This window comes from Ambystoma mexicanum, chromosome 7q (assembly GCF_040938575.1).
Source record: "Ambystoma mexicanum isolate Mex_15411 chromosome 7q, UKY_AmexF1_1, whole genome shotgun sequence".
Taxonomy (NCBI): domain Eukaryota; kingdom Metazoa; phylum Chordata; class Amphibia; order Caudata; family Ambystomatidae; genus Ambystoma; species Ambystoma mexicanum.
The window spans coordinates 83,056,305-83,080,494 of NC_090941.1; the positions used below are offsets into that span (position 1 = coordinate 83,056,305).

At 45.7% G+C, this 24,190-nt stretch overlaps 1 protein-coding gene across 5 annotated transcripts in view; it reads left to right on the plus strand.

Moving 5' to 3' along the window:
* PNPLA4 (patatin like phospholipase domain containing 4) overlaps window positions 1–24,190 on the plus strand; it is a 442,111-nt gene that overhangs the window by 285,818 nt on the left and 132,103 nt on the right. For all 5 annotated transcript variants that reach the window (XM_069639971.1, XM_069639973.1, XM_069639972.1 and 2 more), the window contains one exon: window positions 2,454–2,519. In XM_069639971.1, coding sequence (XP_069496072.1) covers window positions 2,454–2,519 — 66 coding nt within the window. The remainder of the gene's footprint in view (window positions 1–2,453; window positions 2,520–24,190) is intronic.

Sequence of the window (24,190 nt, forward strand, 5' to 3'; positions counted from 1 at the left end):
TCTCTTTGCGACAGGCCAGTGGTATATACATCATGTGACTGTCCCCTGCCCAATGATGGGGGCTCAGTGAGGGTGGCCAGGTGCTACCCACATATCCCTAAGCAACTTGGTGGCCCTTTTTGATCTTCCCAGATTAAATAACGGTTCTTTATCCCCACAGTAATCTGCTCTTAACTAGATTGTTGCAGAGTTTGTACTTAATCGGTAATGCTATGTTGTATTTGACGTCCTCTGTGAGGTCATGAATTACATCATTTCTGATGTCATAAGTGGGGACATGTGCATAATGTCCCTTCTAACAAACTATTTTCATTGAATTTTCATGTTTTTTTTTTTGGTAAGGCCAACGTAACCATAACATTATTTTAACAAAACGTTTTGCTGATTTATGTTGTCCAATGTCTCACACTGCATTTCAGCTAGCCCTGTTTTGCTGTAATTAGCCTTTGCTTTCTCTTGTTGAATATGAGAGTTGACTTATTTCAAGGTAATGTTTACTGGATCCAGGTGGTCACCTGTGGGTTTTATACATCTACTAAACTGTTGAGAAGAAAGATTCAGTGGTGTTTATTCTCCATCCCTATGCACTGACCAGCCTCCCTCTCCATGCATCTGCAGACAGTGTGTACAAGCTCTGCTCTTTCCCACCTGGACCCGCTTTTCCCGCCTACAATGCTTACTGCCCTCTTTGATAATGCACCGTCTTTACAGTAAAAAAAGACACGCTTTTGTGTTAACTAGCTGTTGGTTGCGTCATGTTTTGGATTTTTGTATAGCGGACTACAGAGAAGTTTCAGCCCCTGGTTAGGTTGTAATAGAGCTCTGGGAAGTTGCAGGCTATTGTGCAAGTGTTTATCTGTATGTGGTTGCCAGGTGCAACTGTTGTCCGTTGTTTGATTTGCATTCTTTCTACAATGGTTATCATTACTTTCAAATTGCTGATTATCCATGCGACAATAAGTTTGCACATTTTAAGGGGCGGAATGAGGCCTACCGCAATTTTAAATAACTGTCCCTAGAGAGAACCATGTTTAATAAACTGAGTATAGTCATTTGTTTTCTACGTATTCCTGCCACCACACGACTTTGACTAACATAAAAACCTCTTCCTCTCACCCAATTCAGTGGTTCTCAATTGTGTTGAAAGATGCACACCTGAGTCATTCCATCAAAATTGGAACTTGTACCTGCTGGGTTGTAGTTTGCAGCCCTTTCATTAACCCACTCAAATGTCTCCCTACTCCAGTTGGCTTCTTCGTGTGTGTACGTTTTCTTAATCCTTAATTATAACAACACTTATGTTTGATGAATATTTTTAAATTCTTTCTTTCTCAGCGTCTGACAATGTTAAAATGTAAACTTTGCCCTCAATGTTAAGCATGCAGTCAGAGGGTAAAGAGATGATTGTGGTTTGTTTAGTGAAACTGAAGCAGTGAGAACGTCAACTGTTCGGGAACATTATTTCTGATATGTTTGATTAGTGCAGAAATGTTGACACCCAAAGATTATTATTTATTTGTATTTATTTATTCGTATTTATAAAGTGCACAACAGCCCTAGGGCTCATAGCCCGACTTTATTTCCTTATCCGTAGTATGGTGGTTGGCATTTCAGTCTCCAGAGCACCAGGGGTGGACTGGCCCATGGGGAACTCTGGAAATTTCACAGTGGACCGCTGTACCCTGCGCCTCTTTTGTGTGGTATTTTCAGATTTTCCCATAGGAAAAGGGTTGGGCTTGCTGAAAATGTGTAACGTGGGGCCACTTTGAACATTATTTCCAGGGCCTCTTTTGCTTGCCAGTCCACCCCTGCTGAGCACATAATTAGTTTACACATTCCTACTATCTCAAATCATAGTTCTGCATGTATGCTCCATTGGTACCTCAAGTGCAAATTCCAGTTGGTCTGTTGTGAATTCTGCTGGATCCAGTTCAAGTTTTTAGTAGTTTAATTGCCTTTGTATTCTTGTACTTGTGTCCCTTCATTTAGTGTTTAACAAGCCAAGCTACAAGTCCAATAATGTATAAGTTAATAAGTAAAAACAAGACTGAGTGAGCTACATAAACATCAAGTGTAACATCCTAAAATCTGTTCTGGATCTCACTTCTCATAGAGGCGTCTTGCATAGAGGCGTCTTGCATCATAATGCGGAACTGCAGTGCAATGCAGAAGGTGCTCTCTGAAACAGTAAAATCTACGACCTTCCCAATGACATGGTCCCGCTGGTGTCTCCCCTCAAGGCAGGTGTTTGAGGCATAGTCAGGGATGTCAGATGGCAAGACATCATTGCTCCTTACTATGCAAGCCGCCTCACCAATCGAAGGAGTCCCCTTTATCCCAAATTCTTGGCTTTACCAAAGCTTGTTTTATGGCTAATCATTGTTTTGTATGCTGGCAGAGCATTGCTGCAAACCCTAATAATAACAATTGTTTTTTTATTTAATGTGTTGCAGCTCCTCTTAGCAAGCAGTTATGTTCCATTGTATGCGGGAATAAGAGCAGTAGAGTATAAAGGAGAGGTAATGATTTCTCTATTTCAATTATTAATCTGTTTTCAGGGGTAAGCTTTTGCCAGGTGTGGGAATTAATATGTGCGTAGTGTTAGAGCTAACAGCAGTAACTGACTCCTGTTTTGATAGCAATACATATTGGCCAACTGTGTGTTGAGAAGTTATAAGCCTCCGGGTAATGTCCCACACCAGGTACAGTGCCAAGATCCCACATAAAAATGGGTAAAGTATGCTCAAGCTATGGGGAAGGCACTGAACAAACTAACATACATAGCAACATTTACATGCATCCTGTTTTCATTTTAAAATTGTGATGCCCCAGTAGCATCACAAGGACTGCCCACGGCCCTTTATTTTGAAATGAACTCTCGACAACAGAACAGATACACCTTAGCGTTGTTTCCTCTAATTCATTTTCTCTAACTGTGGAAAAGTTTGAAGTGTGGGAACATTATTTTCCATCTGCGCAGCTGAGTAAAGAGGTAAGCCACTTTGTGAGTGTGCATAGTTAGTGAGCTATCGAGTCTGCAGAAAGAGTGAAAGGGGATTTCTCCCTCCCCAACATCTCCTACAGTTCTTTACCAACTATAGGTTTTATATCTAAAAGGACTATCTTACAGCACTTTTTCTCCACAGATAGAGTAGCTAAAAACAAATCTGTGTTTCTATGAGTACTCATAAACCAATCCAAGACTTCAACATCGCTCATAGTACCTAGCAAACGTACTCCTGTGCAGAGTAAAATGCATGTATCTGCAAAAGAAAAGCATTGTATGCTCAGCATAAATAATGCGTTTAGTTATAGTTATTAATTTGTCAAGTGTAATGTGATTTTTAGGTTTGTCATCAGAGGAGAGAGTGGAGGAAGCAATTATGTGCCATGAAGGAAAAGTTCCACCTATCATAACATGCGTTATTTGCCAGACAGAATGGCAACCAAAAGGAGTGTGCCAGAACACATGCCAATAGGAGTTTGTACCATTTAATGAAGTAATTCAAGGTCTAGGAGAACATGCCTCTCATCATTTGTTTATGGAGAATAATTGCATCAGACTTTCTGTACCACAAGGTATAATGATCTGAATTCCTGCGCTACTATTTCCTATCAACATTACATTACACCAAGAACAGAGCAATGGTACGTACTCAAACCAGCCCTACAAATAAGAGATATAGAGGTATAGCAGCTACTTTTACTCCCTAAACATAGGTAAATACTTACAACTAAATGAATAGGGGGTACAGTACACCCAATAAATGCAAAGCAATTGGCACATAGGATCCCTTTCCCACTGATATCTTGGAATCCATGGTACCAGCAGAGCAGTGGCAAAGGAAAAAGCTCTAATAATATCACTGTCGGATTTGTAGACTAACTTTAAGAACACATTAAGTATAAATTACTAGGTGGAAATAAGTTTGGATTAAAAAGAGGTCTATTTTAAAGTAAACAAATATTTCCACTCACCTAAAAATAGTCATCCTTGGCAGTGCATGTTGTTTACTCCCTATAAAAATCATTTGACATCAAATATGGAGTAAATCCTTAACAATGCCCTGCATTTAAAAAGTTCAGTTGTTCAGCCTACCCTTCCTCACCCCAGCTTAAACACGATTAAATAAGTAGGAATAAAGCCTCACTGAGATTGGTTATGGGAGAACCTTTGTTTAAAATTAAAGATTTTCCTTTTAAGTTGATAGCATGACTGATCATGGGTACAACACATAGATTGCCTTCTCCTGTAAATAGGGGTCCCACTTCTTCAATTCACTTTGTATGAGCTGGCCGGGGATACTAGGGGCTCTAAACACAGACCACTTGAATATATTGAAAAGCCCTCATCAGCTCATCCAGAAAATAAGCACAAGGTTGTGTTTCCTTCAATGTTACTAGAGGTTGTTGTCCTTTGATACACTGTACTGCTAACATATTTGCATTGTTTTTTTAAAGTGACGTTGTCCCTCACACCCATGAAAAGTGTCCCCATGACCCCACAGACTACCCAGGCTCCTGTCCTTGCCTCCGATAAAAAAAATGAATTAGGCACCTCTGTGGAGTATAGCAGTAAAATGTGCACTGGGATATTTGCATTCCCAAATACCTTCATGCAAACAAATATTTTAAGCCTCACCATAACATTAAAGGCAGTTTAACAAAATTTCATGAATCTGCATCTACACAATTATTGCGCCTTGCAAAAAAAAATATTGTTTGCAACAATTGCTCTTGCCCTAATCCTTTTTATAGGATTATACAGGTGCTCTGTGACACCGTTGATTTGTAGTAGATAGTTGAAAGCCTGTGGTGAGTGAAACACTGAAATCGTGGTAAGTAATCAGAGTTCCTGAAAAGCATTGTAGATTGCTGAATATCTGTTGCCTTAATGCTGTGCATGAGAAGACAGGTAGATTATGTACCCATACTCATTTTCAGGCAAAACCAAATGATACTGCATTGTTGTTTTCCCCTTATAGTATAATGTTAGCAGTGCTAAAGTACAAGAGACTGAGCATGAGGCTAAGCATGAAATGTGCCTACCCAAAATCCTTACAGGCCAAATGAAAATGTATTTATTGCAGTAACTAGAGAGGGTGATGCTTTAAAACACCTGTGGGAAACTAGACAGGCCATCATGTACAATTTGGATGTATGAAATGTGTACAACGTATATTACACAGTAGCCATTCCCGGCATAACATACGCAGTTCTAGCATATCTTAAAGGCCAATATCGGTTGGTAATTCATCAGGCCACTTCTGTCCCCCTTCTTAAATATCGGAATTAATACCAATCGCTTCCAGGGAGAGGGCGTAGGCCACTGTGACTTATTAATGGTCACCATTGATCGCTTCTAGGAAGGGGGTGTAGGACTGTGTAACTTATCAATGGTCATTGAAAAGGATAACCACATAGGTAACTGTTTTCTTTTGAATCTGAAAGGCATATTTGTATCAGATGGAATGAGAGGTATGCTCGGTATAAGAACAGTATCTAAGTTCCATCGATAACACGGTCCTCCTTGTGGTGTCTTCAGAGACGCGTAATTGTCAACCTTGGTCCATTGCAGAGTCCCCGTGATGGCATAAGATTGCATAGTAGCATAATTACAGCACCTACTTTTAGTTTTAGCTCGTGAGGAGGCATTCATCCTACAGTGTTTTGCTCTTCAGATACTGAAACGTTAAGCTGGAAATTAACTGGTAATTGACACTGGAACCGCCATGCCTTGTGTGAATTTAAGTGGGGGTAGAAAGAAGTAACTATAATTATTTTTTGACCGCGTAGAACTGTACTCATTATGTTTGTTAATATGATAGCTGTTGAATTGGAAGTGCACAGAGAAGTGCACTTTGCCATCTGGACAGCAGAGGGCAACCTAACACATAAATTGCATCAGCTGAGTACAGAAACATACCTGAGCATTTTATATATATAGATGGGATGAGGGTACGCATCCAGGTAGTCTGCTTTCTCACGGTCGGGATCTGAGATTTGAGATGCAAGTTGGGTCACATGATGGGTGGGGCTTTTGCTAAGACACCATGAGTAAGAGACATTCTTGTGCTTGCAGGTTATTTATATTGTAACAAGCAGAAAAAAAGAGGCCATAGGTACACGCCGGGTAGCCTATCACAGATCCATGTTGGGCATATTGTAGGTTATCATTTGATCATTAAATGGGGCCGTGGGGCAGAAGTGCTAGTCATAAAGTATAATAGCAGTAGAGTCAAGAATAGGAGTCATGGGTGGAGGTAATGTAATTTTCTTTAAACATATAGGTTTATTTGAGTAGATGTTCTGTTCTTGGAGCCAGATTTTCATATTCCTTTTGAATCTCTTGAGTTTGTATTCTGTTTTTAGGGTTTTTAAGGGCCCTCTCACATAGTAGTGTAATGTAAATATGACTACTTTGAAATACTGAGACTAGTTAGTATAATTTAGTTTTCTCAACAGAGAAAGCAAATGGCAGGTAACTGATGTGGCTTGTGCTTTATGAATGCTTGAGAAGATGTGAATAGTCTGCATGCTTTGCAAATACACTTCTGAGAGGCACACAGAAGCAAGCTGGGCAAGCACACAGCTCAGCGGGAAGATGGCTTCTGATGATGTCATATTTTGAGCTATTCATGATAAAAAAATGTCAAAGTATTGTTTCCTACTTTTATTTCACATTGGGAGGCCAAAGGAACATTTTCTATAAAAAAATGTATGTTTGGAAAAACACGTTTTACTGTCCAACCCGCCATTCCTATCAGGAGTTCAAAATGGAGATACCTTCCAGCCATCACCTCTTTTGTTTTGCTGTAGTCATCCCGATTGGGACGGGTATGCCCAGACGTGCGTCCCGTGCCTGCTGGGTCTAGAGACCGAAGCTACTTCTCACTGATGAGGCCCAATGAGGCCGAAACATGTTTGGGGATGCTTGTGGTCTCGTGCATAAAAGATGCAACCTCGCAGATCTGGCTGGCTTGCCCCTTTTGGGGTGAGACCAAGCCTGATTTGCATGTGTTTTTCCCCTTTTGTAATGGCTTGGCAGGCGAAGAACGATGCTCTGTGGGTCTGGGGGTTGCGCAGAGCAATGCCAGAGGTTAACCTTCCTGCCATCACCTCTTTTTTGTTTTGCTTGCAAACGTGGGCCTGCTCTAGAACCCCTCATTTTGGGCAACAAGTAAATAGCATGTGCTGTCCTGCTTACCCAAAATAAACGAATTTTGTATTTTGTTGCCATAATGCTATATTTGATTATTTCTTTTACTCAGAACACCACAAAGGTAAGCGAAAATAAAATTTAACAATTCCTTTTGAAGACCTGTCTAGATACATAGTGTGTCCTGTAGATCTGAGTGACATTGTTTTAATCTAATATATCCCTCAGAATCACCCTAATGAACTAGCACTGCACTCTTCAATGGAATAATTGCAAAACATTGCAACTTAAAAACAAAAATGTGTTACTGTTATCAAATAATTAACTGTTGTTATCATCATACAATGTTTCAGATTGGACCCTTACCTAGGAGCGTTGACATTCACATGCATTTTTATCTGTAAATGAGAAATATTTTATATAATTCACATGCACTGTATGGTTGGCTTTAAGGAAAGTATCTCACCCTAATGAATATTACGCTTACCCTCACCCTACGTCGGGTGTGGCTGTAATAATCGTCTCTTGACCATTGGCTTCTTTTTGTATGTGCACAAATTTAACCAGGGACGTTGATGACTGTAATAATATAAACTCATATTGTAAAAGATTAATATAACGTTTCCATATTGAAGCAATATGCTTCTATATTGTTATCATTTACCTTGTGTTCACTGGTGTTAATATATCCCTGTCTAAGAAGACTAATATCTCTGTTAACTCTTGCAGAGGCAAATTCTGATTTATTTGTATTCTTCTCCCTATTTAGAAAAATAATAGAACCAAGTTTTACCCCAATTTCAGTAACATGTCTAAAAGGAGTGTGATGTTCACAGATTGCCGTACATTTGGGGAGGAGTGGGGTAGGCTAGTGAACATATATTTGCAGGGGACTTGCGCTGCAGATGGTTCTTTGTTGCACACCAAAGCATTGGGAAACAAGGGGTGCAGATGTACGAGTTGTCAATTCAAGTGAACTGGTATCTCGTTGGACTCCCGATACTTTCAGAAACCAGAATTTGAAGGTTTTTCGGTGCATGTCAAGTCAAACCAACCCAAGAGACTCCTTTTTGTTAATTGGGCCGAGCAGCCATTCCAATAAGCAGTGGAGCTGGGAAACAAAGAGGTCAACAAAACATGATTCTTGACATTTTCTAACCCTGTTGACAAATGGCTAACCTACATGGAAACAAAGATGACCACAAGTCCTGACACACCAGAGTGCTCCACAGAAGTGAGTATGCTGATGAGTCTTAATAGGAAATTTGATATTGCAACATGGAGTGCAGGTTTACCTCAGTGAAAAGTACAGTGGGGAAGCTAGCAAATGCAGCATTGGCCGACAAGTAACTGGTGATAGTGAATAAAAGTATCACCTCAATGTTGCCCTGCATGGTTTTAGAAGGATCCCACAGTGTGAAGGCTGAAATGTTGTGTTCTTGAACAGAAGATATATTTGCTGGAAAATGAAATCCGAACGTCCTGCCTCTTGGCAATGCCTGAGAGAATCATCATCTTGGAGACATCTGTTTTAAGGGCTGGTTTCTTCATCTCTTTCGTTCCTCTCACCACCACATCCACCACCTCCTTAGCTTCTCTCACCACCTGCCCTTTAATATCTCTCACCACTTCCTCCTTGGCTTCTAACTACCTCCTCAGACACCTCTGCAAAGTTCAAAATTCAGGGGGCTGAGAGCCATTCACCTCATACCTCCTGATACCAACATCTACCAGTAGATACATTTGGTCCTCCTTGACAACAGATTCCAAACAAATACAACTGTGTGAATTTAACTCCGTGTTTTTGGGGAAATCTAGAAATAAACATTAGGACACAGCTATACAACACTTACAGCATAAGGGGTCATAAATAATGGATGAAATTATATGTTTGCATCTTTTGTGGAAGTTAAACTTGCGGAATACTCTGTACTCTCCGTGGTCCCACTGCCCCAGCCTCAATGGGACACACCCTTCCTCCTGCACATGGCATGGAAGGTGTAGGCAGGGGTTCTGCCCATGCAGGCCCCAGGCCTAGTATCACCTGGCTTGTGGTGACACACAACCAACTTATTCAACCCACCATCCACCAGTAAGGTCATGCAGTGTGTGTGTGTGTGTGTGTGTGTGGAGAGAGAGAGAGAGAGTGTGTGACTACATGGCCATATTATCAAAATATCTGGCGAACACGTGGCAGTAGTAATTTGGAAAATTGGAACACAATACTTGACTTATGAAAAAAACACATTTGTGTATGTGTGTGTGTGCAAAGACAGACTTTTTTTCTTACCTCTATGTGCTTTCTACTTCTGGGGCTCAACAGATAACTTGAAACCAACTTCAGGTTGTTATTCATTTGTTTGCCTGAAATACCACTCAGTACTTCCTCCTTTTCCCATTGTCTGATATCTCCTCTTAAGCGGGTTCAAGCAGTCGCTCAGTCTATGCTATTTTAACATGTCTCAAACATTTCTTTTGTGGCTTTATTGGCTGGTGAAGAAAGACTTCTGGCTCTCGCGTTGGTCGTTATGAACTCTATTGGGTACCCCCAGTGGGCATCTTCAGGATGTCTGACGGGTGCTAGGCATCAGGCACGATAACAGCAGTTGGAGCCCAGGTACTTGTGCCTTTTCATCTCCTGTCTCTACTTAGGAAGGCCTCAGAGGTCACCTTCCCTAGGCTCTCACCTTTTGCTTTGGCTCTGCTCCACAATCTGGCATGAGATCTCTTCTGGGTCACTTCTTAAAGGGCTCACTTACACATCTCTCTAATCCCCAACTTGTGCCTTGCCTTTCTTTTTGATTGCTGTTCTTATCCTTCTTTAATGTTCTTTAATTGTCTTCCTGTAGTGATTCTCTCTCGCTCTTTGCTCTTTTCTCGTCTCATCTCCTTCATCTCTGTTTGATCATTCTCTTTCACTCGACTATCTATCCTAGCCCCCTCCTCCACTCCGACCTCCACCTCCTTCATACTTCAACTCTCTGTGTTCACAATCTGTCTCCTAACCCCCACACATTCCCCTTGGCTAGCACTCCTAGCACATTATTGGACTGCTCATTAGGTGCTAGTGTGGGATGTGTGTGATGCTGGAAATGCATTGAAGATACAGGGCCTCCCTGTCCTTGTCCTGTAGTCCTTTTTCATTTGTGTTCTGTATTTTTTTCTGCCAAAGAGTCCATGTGCGACTCCTGGCAGTGCAGCTCTTCCTGTTTTTGGTTTGGTGTACAGACCAATGGGATACCCTTATGGCACCCATGGGTGGGGGTGCAACCCTATGCCCCTAGTGTCTGTTTTTGGGCACCTCTGGGTGGCCCACAGCGCAGGGTATGGGCTGGTGGCAGCTCCATGCTGAATTTGACAGGTGCTCTGAGTATCCTCCATTTTGGGATACCCCGGCCCTGCCATTGGAATCTGTTGATTCCTGATAGGAAACAAGGTGGCCCCTGTGGCCTTTTGCTTTCTATTGCCTGTTACCTTGTTTCCCCAAAGTCCTGACTCTGTCCCTCCCGCCTGACTGGCTGTTGGGTGGAAGTTCCATATATGGTGGTGTTGTGAGGTCCAGGCCAGACTGGCTGTAGCCTTCCCAGTGACTGTATGTTGTGTGTACACCCTGTGGGTGGGAACTGGGTGAATGGAGTGTGTGACCAATATGCACTTCTTGTTGTGGATGTCTGGTTTCTGGTGTTTGACACAATGCCTGAGACAGCCCTGCCCGAAACTGGTATGAATGTAGTGTGTAGTGTTGAATGTCTGGGTACTTTTCTCAATACACATTCCTTGTTGTGTCTGAGAGGGAGGAGAATGGCCTGAATGCACTGTATGCCTGATTGGCTGACTGGCTGCTGAATGCCCTTCTGAGTGATTGGTTGCCTGAGTGTGACCCAGCAGAATGAATGCGAGATCAACTAGTATATTTGGGGGCCTCTCACTGCTAGAATTCGTTCAGAAGCTGAAGTTGATACTTGAAGCTTATCCTTGAAGCCCAGCTGGAAGATTATTTGCTGTTTCATTTGCTTTGACCCGATCTGAAAGCTGCCAAGTTTGAGAACTGATCCGAGAGAGGACATGGTTAGGAGTCCTCTTCCTGTGCTCCGAGGGTCCATTGAGCACCGCTAACCTTTGCCGAAGCTCCCTGAAAGTCAGACACTCGACAGGCTGCCGACCGGAGACGGGGACCACCTAGGAGAACGAAGATAAGCACCGGACATTCCATCCACCGTCGTCGACCAGGGTTCGCAAGTCTGTTGTAACTGCTGGAGGCCCATCGAAGCGGTGTAGCCCAGAAGCGGGGACCGCTTGATGCTGTGCTATCGACGACCGGAGCTGCACGTGCCCTTTGCCTAAGACTTTTTTATTCACGAATGTGCTCATCCGCGCCGCCACCCGCCTTATCCCGTCGGAGAAGGCCAGGCTGTCGACGTGCCGAGGAGCATCCGCTAATGGGTTTCCTGCCACCCAAAGACCGTAGAGACGCCGGATGACTTGATGCCCTTACTGGGCCACAGTTCTTCACAAACTCTTCACGGTCCTGAACTCTCGACATCGAGGTGCCCCGCACGACTCTTCCTTGCAGGACGTCTTTGCTCCGTCGTCGACGAGCACCGCCAGGACTGAAGCTGCTGCCTCGATGCCGTTGAACTTCCATCGAGGATTCTCGACGCCAAGTTCACTTTCTCCGAGGCCCGATGACGATCCATGGCTCCTGCTTTAAAGGGAGTCACTCAAGAAGGATCCCTCAACGCCTCCTCAAGGAACTCTGCTATTCCAGGTACATTGATGTGGTAGAAACACTATAGAAGGAAATAAGACATATAGAACAATATATGGACTGGGCTTGTGATATAGCTTTACTTTACAGGTTGCCCAGGATGGGGGAGATCTCCACAAAGAACTGTGTCTAACGGTAGAGGCCACTATTCTGCCAATTGTTCTAATCAACAGTTTTCCCTCCTATATCTATTGTTGGTTATTGTGTGACATTAAGTGATTTGTGTGACATTTAACCAGAGTACAGTTGTTGCATTTTAATGAAATCTGATAATAATTGTGGTACCACTTAGAACTGTATATATTTTCCATTGTAGATTAACTGAGCACAAAGTGAGTTATTATGATTGTGTATAGAACTTTGAACCTTGATTATATAAAGACTGTCTTTTAATTAATACAGTGTGTGGGTGCTTGGGGACTACACTGTACTTAAGAACCAGCCTGCATGACCTCCTGAGAAGCTAGGCCCTGATTGCTCGTCCATTGCTACCAACAATAGAGAATCTTGGCTGGGGTCCTCTGTGCCTCTCCTCTACCATATAGAGTGCAGAAGTACAGACCCCCCTCTCCAGTCTTGACAATGTGCACCATGGTGTCCAGAGCAGGCTTCATTATTCTGGGGCGGCATGTATTAAAATGCCCTCATGTGTTGGGTTATGCAGTGAACTGCTACGTAGCTCCATGCAACAAAATTACATAACAGGCTCCCAGTAAAATGCAAGATCACGGTTGTATGTCTTGTGTTCAAGTGCCTGCACGACTTGGCTCCCGAGTCCTTAGAGCCAAGATAAGATCTTGTAGACCAGGCCTTTCCTAAGATGTGAGAGTTAGCTGTTACTTAAGATCCAGAAATGTGTCTACATTTAGCAATGACTGAAGTTTTTAATTTGTTGCCCCTTGCATATTGAATGAATTACCCCTCCCCTAAAACAAGTCAGATAATTATATTATTTTCTGTATAGCTCTCAAGACACTATGTCTGACATTCCTTTATCTTGAATTCATACTGCACCCTTTTCTCTGCCATATTGACTTTGTGACATCCCAGTGTGGTCTGTCATAGTTTAATTCTCATTTGTCGCTACGAGATTGTGCATCAATGTCACTGTATCTTGTTAAAAATCATGCTTCCTTAAATCTGATTGATTGTAGAAAGTGATTTTTAGTTTTACACAGCCAACATATGCTTTACAAAAAACAAGTACTTTTTCAAGCCTGAAATTTATGAATTGATCCACAAACTCAATAGCATTACAATAAATATGTTACCACTTAAAGATTATGCATGGGACCATTCTCATTGCAGTATGATTCCTTGTGTCTCCTAGATGACAAGCTTCTGCAATTTGTTGCAGGCTTAGCTTGTGACTCAGTCCATGTTTGACCTCTTGTCCTTTCACCTCATTCCTAGCTGTGACTCTCAGGCATGTGTTATTGTATTGCTCTTAATCTGTGTGTACATGGGTATAGATTCCTTGCACTGTAGCAAAGCAAGACTGTGACGAAATTACTACTGCTCTTCAGGAGCACACAGATGAGTAGTGGATACAACTCCTTCTCAGCCTAACACTACTACTAAACGGACAATGAACTCAGCCATATAATGAAGGTGTGGAAATCCAGGAAGAAGCCACATAGCGAGAACTGGGTGTCAGATATGTGGACGCTCTCTTGGTATGAGAAGACTCAGGCAATTCGACACATCGGGAAACTGAGTACGAGGAGAGATGGGGGTCATTCAGTGATTTATTTGGATGAGGTGTAGGCTTTGGTTTATTTTGTGGATATTGAGGTTGGGGGGTTGGTAGGGGTATATGTTTTGTCCTGTTGTTGTTTTTGTTGTGTTTTGTGTTGTCACGTCTTGTCATGAGATAGGTGGGTGGGGATGTTTTCGGATTTCCTTTTGAATAGCTGTTAATTTAGTAGTAATTTGTATTTTGTTGCACTGATGTATATAGAGTAATCTCTTGCTTGTTCCCATTCTGTTGTTATTCAGTTGTATTATTTTCTGTATAATTATTAAATAAAGTTGGAAAAAAAAATGAACTCAGTCATGAAGCTGAAACAAACCCACCTTTGGGTCCTACAGTAACATGGGCCAAGGACAGGGTATACTTATCGGGGTGGATGTGAGCTAGCAAAGGAGCATTCAAACAACACTATTACTGTTACCCAAATACAGGGTATTTAGTGATAGTCGCCTGGGAAAAGATCACCCAAGGGCAATTTCCCCAAATTTCCACCCCCAAGAAAATCAAGCACTTTCACCAGATATTCTAGGACTTGAGTTAGAATAGTAAATAAATACCCATCCTAGAATATGTGCGAGGAAGGCTTTTAAGGGTGCAGGAAAAATAACCGGCTACCTATTAAACAAAAAATAGACTTCAATCAAACCAAAAATATAGGCACTAATACCCACCCCTTTAAAGGTAGACACAGAATATGCAGACTTTGGAACGAAAGGATGCACTCTAGATCTGAAAACCAGTATGCAGGGAATAGGTTCTTCAACAATGTTTGAGTTTAAAGTATGTCTTTTAGCAAGGTAAAGTGTGGGGTCTTAAATGTCACTACGGCCCTTAAAACCAGGCCATCGAGACAGAACCACTATAGATAACCTTCAGTTGAGTTCATTGGGCTTGCTAGTATCAATCTGGGTGTCTGGGAGCTTTCTGAAGTGGTGATTCAGCACTGGGTTGGTGTGCATATCAACTGGGTCCAATACCCGGTCTGGTTCAACAAGCGGCAAGAGCACTTGGCATGAAACAGCTTGAGAGAGGCAGGCAATATCCAGGTCAGCATAGCTTGCAAGCCTTTTGAGGTGGGTGCCAAAGCCGTTCACTTGCCCCTGGTTTTCTGTGAGACCCAGTCCAGGGATAAGGTGAGTCTTTCTTCTGCCCTTCCCCGCAAGGACAGATGCCTCTTTCAGTAGACAGGTCCTTGATACCAGTGACTCAGAACAGAGGCAGGCCTTGTTCCAGCGACAGGCTACCCCAAATGGTCCTCTGGTTTGGATAAGGGGAGGATTTTTCTGCTCCCTCCTTGCAGTCTTTATCTTCACCTCTACCTCTAGGTCAGAGGACGTTGGGCAGACTGTACCCCAAAAAGGTTCCAATTTTTTTTTTTTTTTATTGTCCAAAGAATATTCAATTAAGGGAGTGGGGTTTCACAACCTTTCATGGACAATTTGCCACAACGGATTGCTCTATTACAAGCTTTCTGTAAAGGTCCAATCCTGGCTTCTGTGAAAAGAGTCTCTCCCTGGTGGTGGTCTTCCCAGAGTGCTTGTCTCCAGGAAGTTCAAAGGTGGCACAGGAAGTGAGTGGCCCAAGAAAACCCAAGATGGTGGAAGCCCTCTATTCATTGCAACTTCTCTCCTGGACTACTGTATGTCTCCCTACTCCCCTGTCTGCCTTACTTCAAAGGTATGCCAGTAGTTAACACCCTAGTATGACCTTTCCAGTGTCCTGGCAGGGCTTTCCTTTTAAGCAATGGCTGACGAGTTCCTGCGGTATGCCTATCGTCTAGCAAAAGATCAAGCCTTCCAACAGAGAACAAAGTGGCTGAACCCAAATGATCTGCCATGGGTGTAACTCCATCCCAGACAGTGGTACAAAACACTCGACACTGGATTGAGTCTCCACTCTAGAAACCGAGCTGACAATAAAATGACATCAGAAGGGTTGTGTTTATACCAACAGGCAACCATATTGACCCAGATGTGGCTTATATGTATGTATTATTTATTTATTCGTCAAACTGCCACCAGGCAGGGTCGTATAGCTTTATGTAATTAAAAACTGCTTTACTGCTAGTTTACTTTCAAAGGGATTGCTGTTTTTATTCCCAAAAAAGACCATTTGGAACTGTGACGAATCTAGACAATTTTGCCCTTATATCCAGAGGGGAGTGCAAGGAACTCATGGTCGCAACAGTAAAGACAGACACTGTTCAAGTGTGTTTATTAAGCTGTAAATGTAGGGTGGAAAAACGCCTAACCCCTAAATCTAAGATGGGAGCAAGCGTCGACCATCAAATGAAAATTGAGGCTGTCCTCGTGGCATCTTGTCAAAGTAAAAAGGCCCATACTAAAAAGAACTATTGGCAAAGCCTTACTACTAATTATAGAAAGAGTGTGGTATAGGGTTCTCAATAACGAAAGAAGTGTTCACAAATAATAAGCCAGGATGTGATTGCCAAGGCTCTCCCTTCCCCATGTTTTCTGCACAGGACAAGTTGGGTATCCTGAGCACAGCACACACTCGAGTTTTCCCAGTACGAGCCGACAATTCCACTCCAGCTATCGGTTTCTTCGATGGTTAAAGTCTCTTTTTAATAAAAAGTCTCTTGCGCCTTCGAGGGTCTTATAGATTCAACAAACAAAGTTTTAGTCCACAAGTACTTTGGGCGATGGCTTCACCCCTGGGTCCCCCTCTTTTGGGTGCAGGCCCCTTACAAGTCATATTTAACAATTTAATCAAACAGTTCATTTCTCAGTGAGCTTGGAGTGGTTACTTTCCACCCCTGGATCTCCCTCGCCCAGGCTCGGTCCCTATATTACAAACAGGACACTTAACTTCCCCTTATCTTGCAATACTTATTGCTTTCTCAAATCGTAATGTCTTTTTAAGGACAGGTTTCAGCCCTGTTTGTCAGCCTCCCTCTGCCGGGTTCACCCTGGCCACCTTTTGTAAAACAGTTCACTGTGGACCTCTCTCGGTAATATTTGCTTCTGTCGTCAAACTACTCATAGGGACTTCAGGCTTCATCCCTTTTTGTTAGCATCCCTCTGGCGGGTTCACTTTGCCAACCTTTACGAAACAGTTCACTTTGGAACTTTCAGACTTTTCCCCCTTCTCGTTAGTATCACTCGGCCAGGTTCATTCTTGCCAACCTTTGTAACACTGTTCATACGCTCATTTCACCAAGTGGGATTGGTTTCCCTCAGTTTCTCAATCATCTGTCGGTCAAAGACTGTCAGCGGTACAGAGGATTTTACAAGACCCCTGTATAACCACCTTGACCTCTTCTGCCTTTTCCCAAGGCCTTCTGGTAACGTTATTCTCCAGCATGGGGTCTGACATGGATTCACATGCTCATGAATATTCCCCGTCGTCAGGCTGGGAATCCTCGGTAAAGAAAAAATCAGTATCAGTTTCGTTTCTGATCTGTCTTTCTTAGTAGTAACCAATCACTGGTCTCTGGGTAATATTGCCCCCAGCCAATGACTGCCCTCTCCCTAAGCCCCTCCCCTGGAAGCCATCCTCAGATTTTTACCGCACGTTCAAGTGCTGGGAGTCCTCGTGCTTTAGCTCTCGAGTTTTTACTGCATTTTGCGATTTTCAAAGAGTTTAATCTCATTTTTACGGTCAATCGAGCCTCAAGCTCCACTGTTTCTACTTCCGATCATCGGGGACCTGTTTTGGAATCTTCTACGCCCCTCAAGGGCAAAGTTTTGTCGAGCTAAGCTTCTTAGAGGATTCCAGAAGATCTGAGGCCTACCTCGTGGACATGGCCCAGGACAAGCAAAGCTCGACACCCGGATCCAAGCTGTTCAGGAACTGCCCTGGATGCGGACTACATAATGTTTTCAAGGAGGACGAGCATTCGAGATGTCTCTACTTCCTTCATGAAGACAAAACGCACATGGAGAAGGGCTGTGCGTTTTGCAAGAACATGTCGGAACGGACCATGAAGGATCGGTGTATCCGCCTCGCCAAATGGCTGGAAGGAAAGAGCCCAGCATGTAAGAAGAAGAGGTCTGAGCGGTCTTCTAAGTCCTTTGAGGGCTCTCTGGCGACGGGGGCCCAACAGAAGGCAAAGCACAGAGTCCGCAGGCACTGGGAGCGCCGAAGGGTCGGGCTCCTTGGCTGCCAGGCAGGGCGCGCTTTCACTGACGCCATCAACCACGAGCCAACGCTCTGGCTCGGGCAAGAGAAAATCTGAGAACCCAGGTAATCTTCTGGAGAAGCCCCGGTCCATCTCAAAGACAGCCGAGGGGGAGCGAGGCGGTAACCCCCCCAAGGTGAAGGCCTCCAGCGTACCCAAGGTGGTGAAGGCCTTGATCCACCCGGCAAAGGCCTCTATCGAGGGAGTCATGGCGGCCCTGGTGAAGCCTGTGGAGGCTACGCCAGTCGAGGCGACCTCGGGGGCCCAGAGTTTCCCTGCCACCACGGAGGGAATCCTCTTTTCAGCCCATCGATAAGACCACCGTGAAGACCCCGGTGGAAAAAGAGGGGGGGGGCGGTGGCCATTACGGACACGGATACAGCCTCTGAGGAGGAGCTGGTTGAAGTCGTGAAAGGCCTCAACAAGAGTTTCGAGGAGGTCCGATCCCACGGGAGGAACCCCGAGGAGGCGGCCGAAGAGAGCGACGGTGGTGCCGACGAGGATCCCGTGGAGGAGGAGCAACCATTGCGCCCGTCACAACCAGTGCCCGAGCCTCAGGACAACTCGGTGGCCATTTTGATGGCAATCCAAACCTTATGCACCGAGATAAGGACGAGGTTGCCTCTACCCCCAACGGATGACCCAGCAGAATCGGGCCCGTTGGGGAGCCCTCCAAGCAAGCGGAGGAGAGTTCGTCCCCCCCCCGCCTTTTCAGCCCTTGCGGCCCGCTCAGCCTTCATCTCCTTCCCCTGATCCCAGGGATGGCACAGGAACAGAGACGGCCACGACGGCGACTGGTGACGGTGGTGACGACGGGATGGGCTTTCCATCGCCCCCCCATTGGGCCTCCCCGCCGGACGAAATTGGCTCCTTCCACGCCATGATTGGCAGGGCATCCGAGCTTTTCCAGCTCTGCCCCGAATAGCAGAAGGAAGGAAGGTTTTCCTCTATCCACGGCGCGAGGCCAAGAGGAAGACGGTCCTCGCGGTGCCGTTGCTTGACGACATCTGGGACAAGGGACTTGCCATCCTGAAGAACCCGTCCACCACACCTGTCATGAGAGATCGGTACGAGAAGAAGTACCAAGTCCCCGATTCTGCCCCTTTGTGCCTTAGGGCACAACCGACCCCGGATTCAGTCGTCTCGGCGGCGGCCAAGAAGAAAGCGGCAGGGCCGTCGGCTTCAACTTCAACCTCCCCACCTGACGCAAGGGAAAGAAACTGGACGCCATGGGACACGAGTCATCTCGTTGGCGACGATGATTAAGGCAACCAAAACCCTTGCGATTGTGGCCCACTACGACAGGGAGTTGTGGTACAAGATCGCTCCCCTGCTGTACTTTCTACCGTACGACAAGAGGGCGGAGGCCCTAGAGATCCTGCAGGAAGGTGAGGTGGCGTTGGACCACGCCATAACTGTGGCCACGGACATCGCAGACACCGGTTTCCGCCAGCTGGGCAACGGTGTTTGCCTTCAACAGCAGGGATGGCTCAAGGCAACAGATTTACGCCAGGATGTGCAGACCAGTTTTGGACATGCCGTTTGACGAGAACAACCTGTTTGGGAAAACAGTGGATGAGTCGCTTCAGGCCATCAAGGCTGACACTGAGACGACTCGGGCCTTGGGAGTTTTGCAGCAACGACGTCCGCCCTTTCGGATCTCCAGAGGCAAGCAAGGTGCCTCCAAAGGATTTGGAGGTGGCTCTTCTACGTACCGCCAGGCAGCCCGTTCCTCGTCGCAAGAAGCCTACAGAGGGCGCGGCAAGTCAGGAGGAGCTCGTCACCAAGGAGGTCAAGGTGGCAAGGCTGCCTCCAAGCAAGACTGAACCAGCCGTGGCGTCGGGCCCCCACCGGAGCACCCGGGTGGGAGGCCGGCTGGCGAGGTTTGTCGGCGTGTGGGAGTCCATCTCCACCGACCGTTGGGTGCTGGATGCCCTAGTCCACGGGCACTGTCTCGTATTTCTAAAGAAGTGCCCCCGCCTTCCACCCGTGGCCAGGAAGGAAAATCACATCCCTCAACTGCTGTTAGAAGTAAGGGCAATGCTCAAGAAAGGTGCCATCAAACTCGTCCCCAAGAGGCTCTGGAGTATACTAAAGATACTTCCTCGTCAGAAAGAAGACAGGCGGTTGGCACCCCATCCTGGACTTACGTCGGCTAAACAAATACATCAAGGCCCAGAAGTTCCAGATGGTCATCCTCCAGCACGTTCTGGGCAGCTGGAGGCAGGCGACTTCCTATCGTCGCTGGACTTGGAAGATGCTTACTTCCACATCCCCATTCGGAAAGGACAGCGAAAGTTCCTCAGAATCATAGTCCAAGGACGACACTACCAATTCAAGGCCCTGCCATTCGGATTGAAGTCGGCACCCAGGGTATTTACCAAGTGCCTAGCACCAGTGGTGGCACGGCTGTGCCTGCATGGGATCCACGTTTACCCTTACCTGGATGACTGGCTCATCCGAGCAAGGTCAAGGGAGCTCGCTGTCGAGCACACAGCGAAGACCGTCCAACTGCTCACGGATCTGGGATTCCAACCGGTGACAGTGTATGATGCAGCCGGAGAGCCATCTGGAAATGGAAGCCTTCGAGAGGGCCTTCCCCTGGTTCACAGGTCCAAAGTTCACAAACAGTTGTGATGTCTTCTGAAAACTTTGTGCGGTCCACGTAGAACTTCAGCGCTCTAGCTACATCCAGCGAGTGCAAAGTCCTCTCGGCCGTCGACGAAGGCGACGGGAAGAAAACAGGTAACACCAAGGGCTCGTTGAGATGGAAGTCCAATAGCACCTGGGGCATGAAGGAGGGATGCGTCCTCAGCACCACCCTCGACTCGTGAAAAGTCAAGTATGGAGGCTTGCAGGATAGGGCCTGGATCTCTCCCACTAGTCGTGCGGAGGTGATGTCCACAAGAAAAGCAGTTTTCCACGACAAGAACTTCAACAGTGCCGAATGCAGAGGCTCGAAATGCGCCCCCATGAGCCTGGCCAGCACCATGTTGAGCTCCCACACTGGGACGGGCCGGAGCCTTCACCGGCGGGAATGAACGGAACAGTCCCTTCATAAACTCTTTCACCGGGCGATGAGACCACAGAGATGATCGTCCCGTAGTTCTGGTGTAGCGGGAGATTGCCGCTAGATGTATTTTGATGGAGGCATGAGCCAGCCCCGCTTTGGCCAGCGACAGCAGGTACGGCAACACTTGAGGGGCCGTAATTCGCAGAGGGTTCTGAATTTGGTCTTGAAATTCCTAATGGGTGCTCAATTTGAACCTTTGCACTCTTGTCCTTTGCGACTATTGTCTTTCAAGAAGGTGTTCTTGGTTGCGGTTACATCCACTCGCAAAGTGAGTGAATTGCAGGCACTTTCATCTAAGACGCCCTTTACTGTGTTCCACAAGGATAGGGTTGTACTGAGGGTACGGCCTTCCTTTCTACCTAAGGTAGTATCTGAATTTCATTTAAGCCAAAAGGTGGTTCTTCCATATTTCTATCCTCCTCCTCGTGCTGGTAAGGAAGAGGAACGACTCCATAGGTTGGACCCTAGGAGAGCTCTGAGCTTTTATATTTCTAGGATGTCCAGGGTCAGAGTGGACAATCAACTCTTGGTGGTGTATGCTGGACACCGATTGGGTCAGGCTGTTACTAAACAGACTTTATCCAGGTGGATTATCCTCACCATTACTGAATCTTACCGATTCGCGGGCAAGTTCCCTCCTGAAGGGTTGCAGGCTCCTTCCACTAGGGGCGTGGCTACGTCCAATGCCCTGCAGCGGGGAGTTCCTATTAGGAATATTTGTGACGCAGCCACATGGGCTTCCTTCCAAACATTACTCCCTGGATACGCTGCATGGTCAAGATATGGCCTTTGGTAAGGCGGTTCTTCATTCTGCTTTCTGATTGGGTATTCTAAATTCTTTTCCCTCCTCCATTTTCTGGTACTGCTTTGGGAGTCTGTCAAAGATGTGGAATACATTGGAGGACACAATCCATTCGAAGAACAAGTTACTTACCAACTGGTAACGTCCTTTCGACTGGATGTTCCTCCAACATATTCCACATCGCCCTCCCAGCCTGCCCCTCTGGAGAATTTCCTATGCTATTGCAGCTTACGTTCCCACAAGGCTATATGTAGTCAAGCAGGCATTGGATATGTGCAGGTCACACGTTATGGAGGAAAAAACATAAACTGAGGCTACGGGTGCTGTGCGTCCTATTTATAACATTCGGTGACGTCGCCCTTGATGGAGGCCTTCGAGGGACATCGACCCGACGCCATCGACGCAGGACGCCCTCTGCCGAAAAAGTTTCCGAAGTACACAGCTGTGGACATTACATGTCGAAGATGTGGAATACATTGGAGGAACATCCAGTCGAAAGAACGTTACCAGTTGGTAAGTAACTTGTTCTTCTCGTCTCTTGGACTAAAATATCCAACATGTTGGTAATTGTAAGGTGGTAGAATATAATGATGGTGCAAACACAAGGCGCAGTAGTGGGTATTTTATAAAAGTGCACAATTTACGGTTCTGTCTTTGGCTGGGAACCCCAATTTACATGCAAATGCAATGAAAGTCACTTCCAGTCTGTGTCAGCAAGTTGTTGCTAATGTAGAAGATTCTGAAGGTCTTCCAGCAATTACGCACTGGATAGTTGACTGCAGCCCAGGTAAGACCACTACGCGAATCAGATGCTGGTCTACTCTGAGTCAGAAGGGGGGGGGCTCCAGACTTAGAATTGTGAAAGCCCAAGGTCATGACCCCCAAAGACGCCGAACTATGAACCCCCATCTTTGGCCCTGTGAGGAGACAGCATGACTTTTCAGGGCTTGATGACCCACGTGGTGAGCCATCTGTGAATGGATGTGCATGGAGAAGAGGAGCTCATTTTGTCACTGTCACTCAATAGGGCCTGCCAATCAACCCTTCTGGTCTCCATCTTTCCAAAGGTCTGGCAGTTGGGCCAGCATGTCATCAAGGCCCCAGTTTCAACTCCCTTGACTGCCAGTTGAGTAGATCAGCGGTACAAAGCCTTGTGCTAACCCACTGTGTTTCCGATATCAGCTGCAGTCTGATTCAGTTGTGGCTGCTACGTTCAGACTCAAGTAGACTACCCCTGGTGCCTATTTTATCTTGACCACAGAGGTGACATGCAGGCTAGATGGTGCTCAGAGTAAGGAGATTCAGTCAGTGTCCTTGGGTGTGTGTGTTCATCCAACACCGCTGCTGTCCTGGCCCAGTGCGACAAGGACTTATGGGAAAAGGTGCAGTCTCTCTTCGAGTTCCTCCTGGATGATGAGCAAAGAAAGGCTGAAGATCTGGTCCATCAGAGGATCCTGACCTATGACCACTTTATGCATGCTACTCCCGCCTCTTCGGATGCCACCTTCCATGGTATAAACACTGGTGCTGTACTCAAACAACAATCTACTAGACTGGACGACTGGCTGTTCTGGTCAGGCACGGAGATGGGCACAAGGAAAACTATGCACATGATAGTGTATGATCCGCATCAGTGAGCTTCTGTCTGAATGCAGAGAAGTTTACATTAGTTCCATCACACACAATATAGTTCCTGGGCACCCAAATAGATATTGTGGAAAGAGTAGTAAAGCCAAATGAGGCAAGAGGGGAGTCCCTGTGGATGTTGGCTTCCCAGTTAAGGTAGGCAAGAATGGTTCCTGTTAGGAAATGCAAGAGACTCCAGGGACTGATGCCCTCCTATGTCAGATATCGCTGGAAAAGACAAATCTTTCAGGCTGGGGAACCCATCTGGTGCATCTGCAAGTCCTGGGAGGTTGGTCTCTGGATTGGTCATCTTGTCACATCAACGTGCTGTAGCTGAGGGTGATCCACCTTGCATTGAAGGCTTCCCCCCAGGTGATCGCTCGGAAGACCAACAGGATCCCAACCGAAAACATGACAGTGATGTACTACATCAGGGGGCAGAAAGAACAAGTCATTGGCCTTGTCACTGGAGGCAGATATCATGTGGCGTTGGTGCCGCAGTCACCGGGTGCGGCTGTCAGTGGTGTACCTGGCAGGTAAAAAAGAACATGACTGCATACTTTCCCAGCAGAGAGCGAAGAGGCTGTCATGAATGTGAATTGCACAAATTGGTGGTGACTCTTCTATTCAACGAGTGGGGCCACCCGTTGGTCGATCATATCAGCACCGCAGAAAACCAGAACACCTGCCTGGGCTTCACATCAAGATACCATCATCTGGAGTCTCTGGCGGATGTGTTTTCAATCAATTGGTCATGAAAATGTGTGTATGCTTTTCCAGCGATTCCTCTGGTCCAGAGGGTTGTCTGCAAACACAAGGTGTGCACTGTGCAAAATGATCCTGACCGCTCCGATGTGGGCCATGCAAC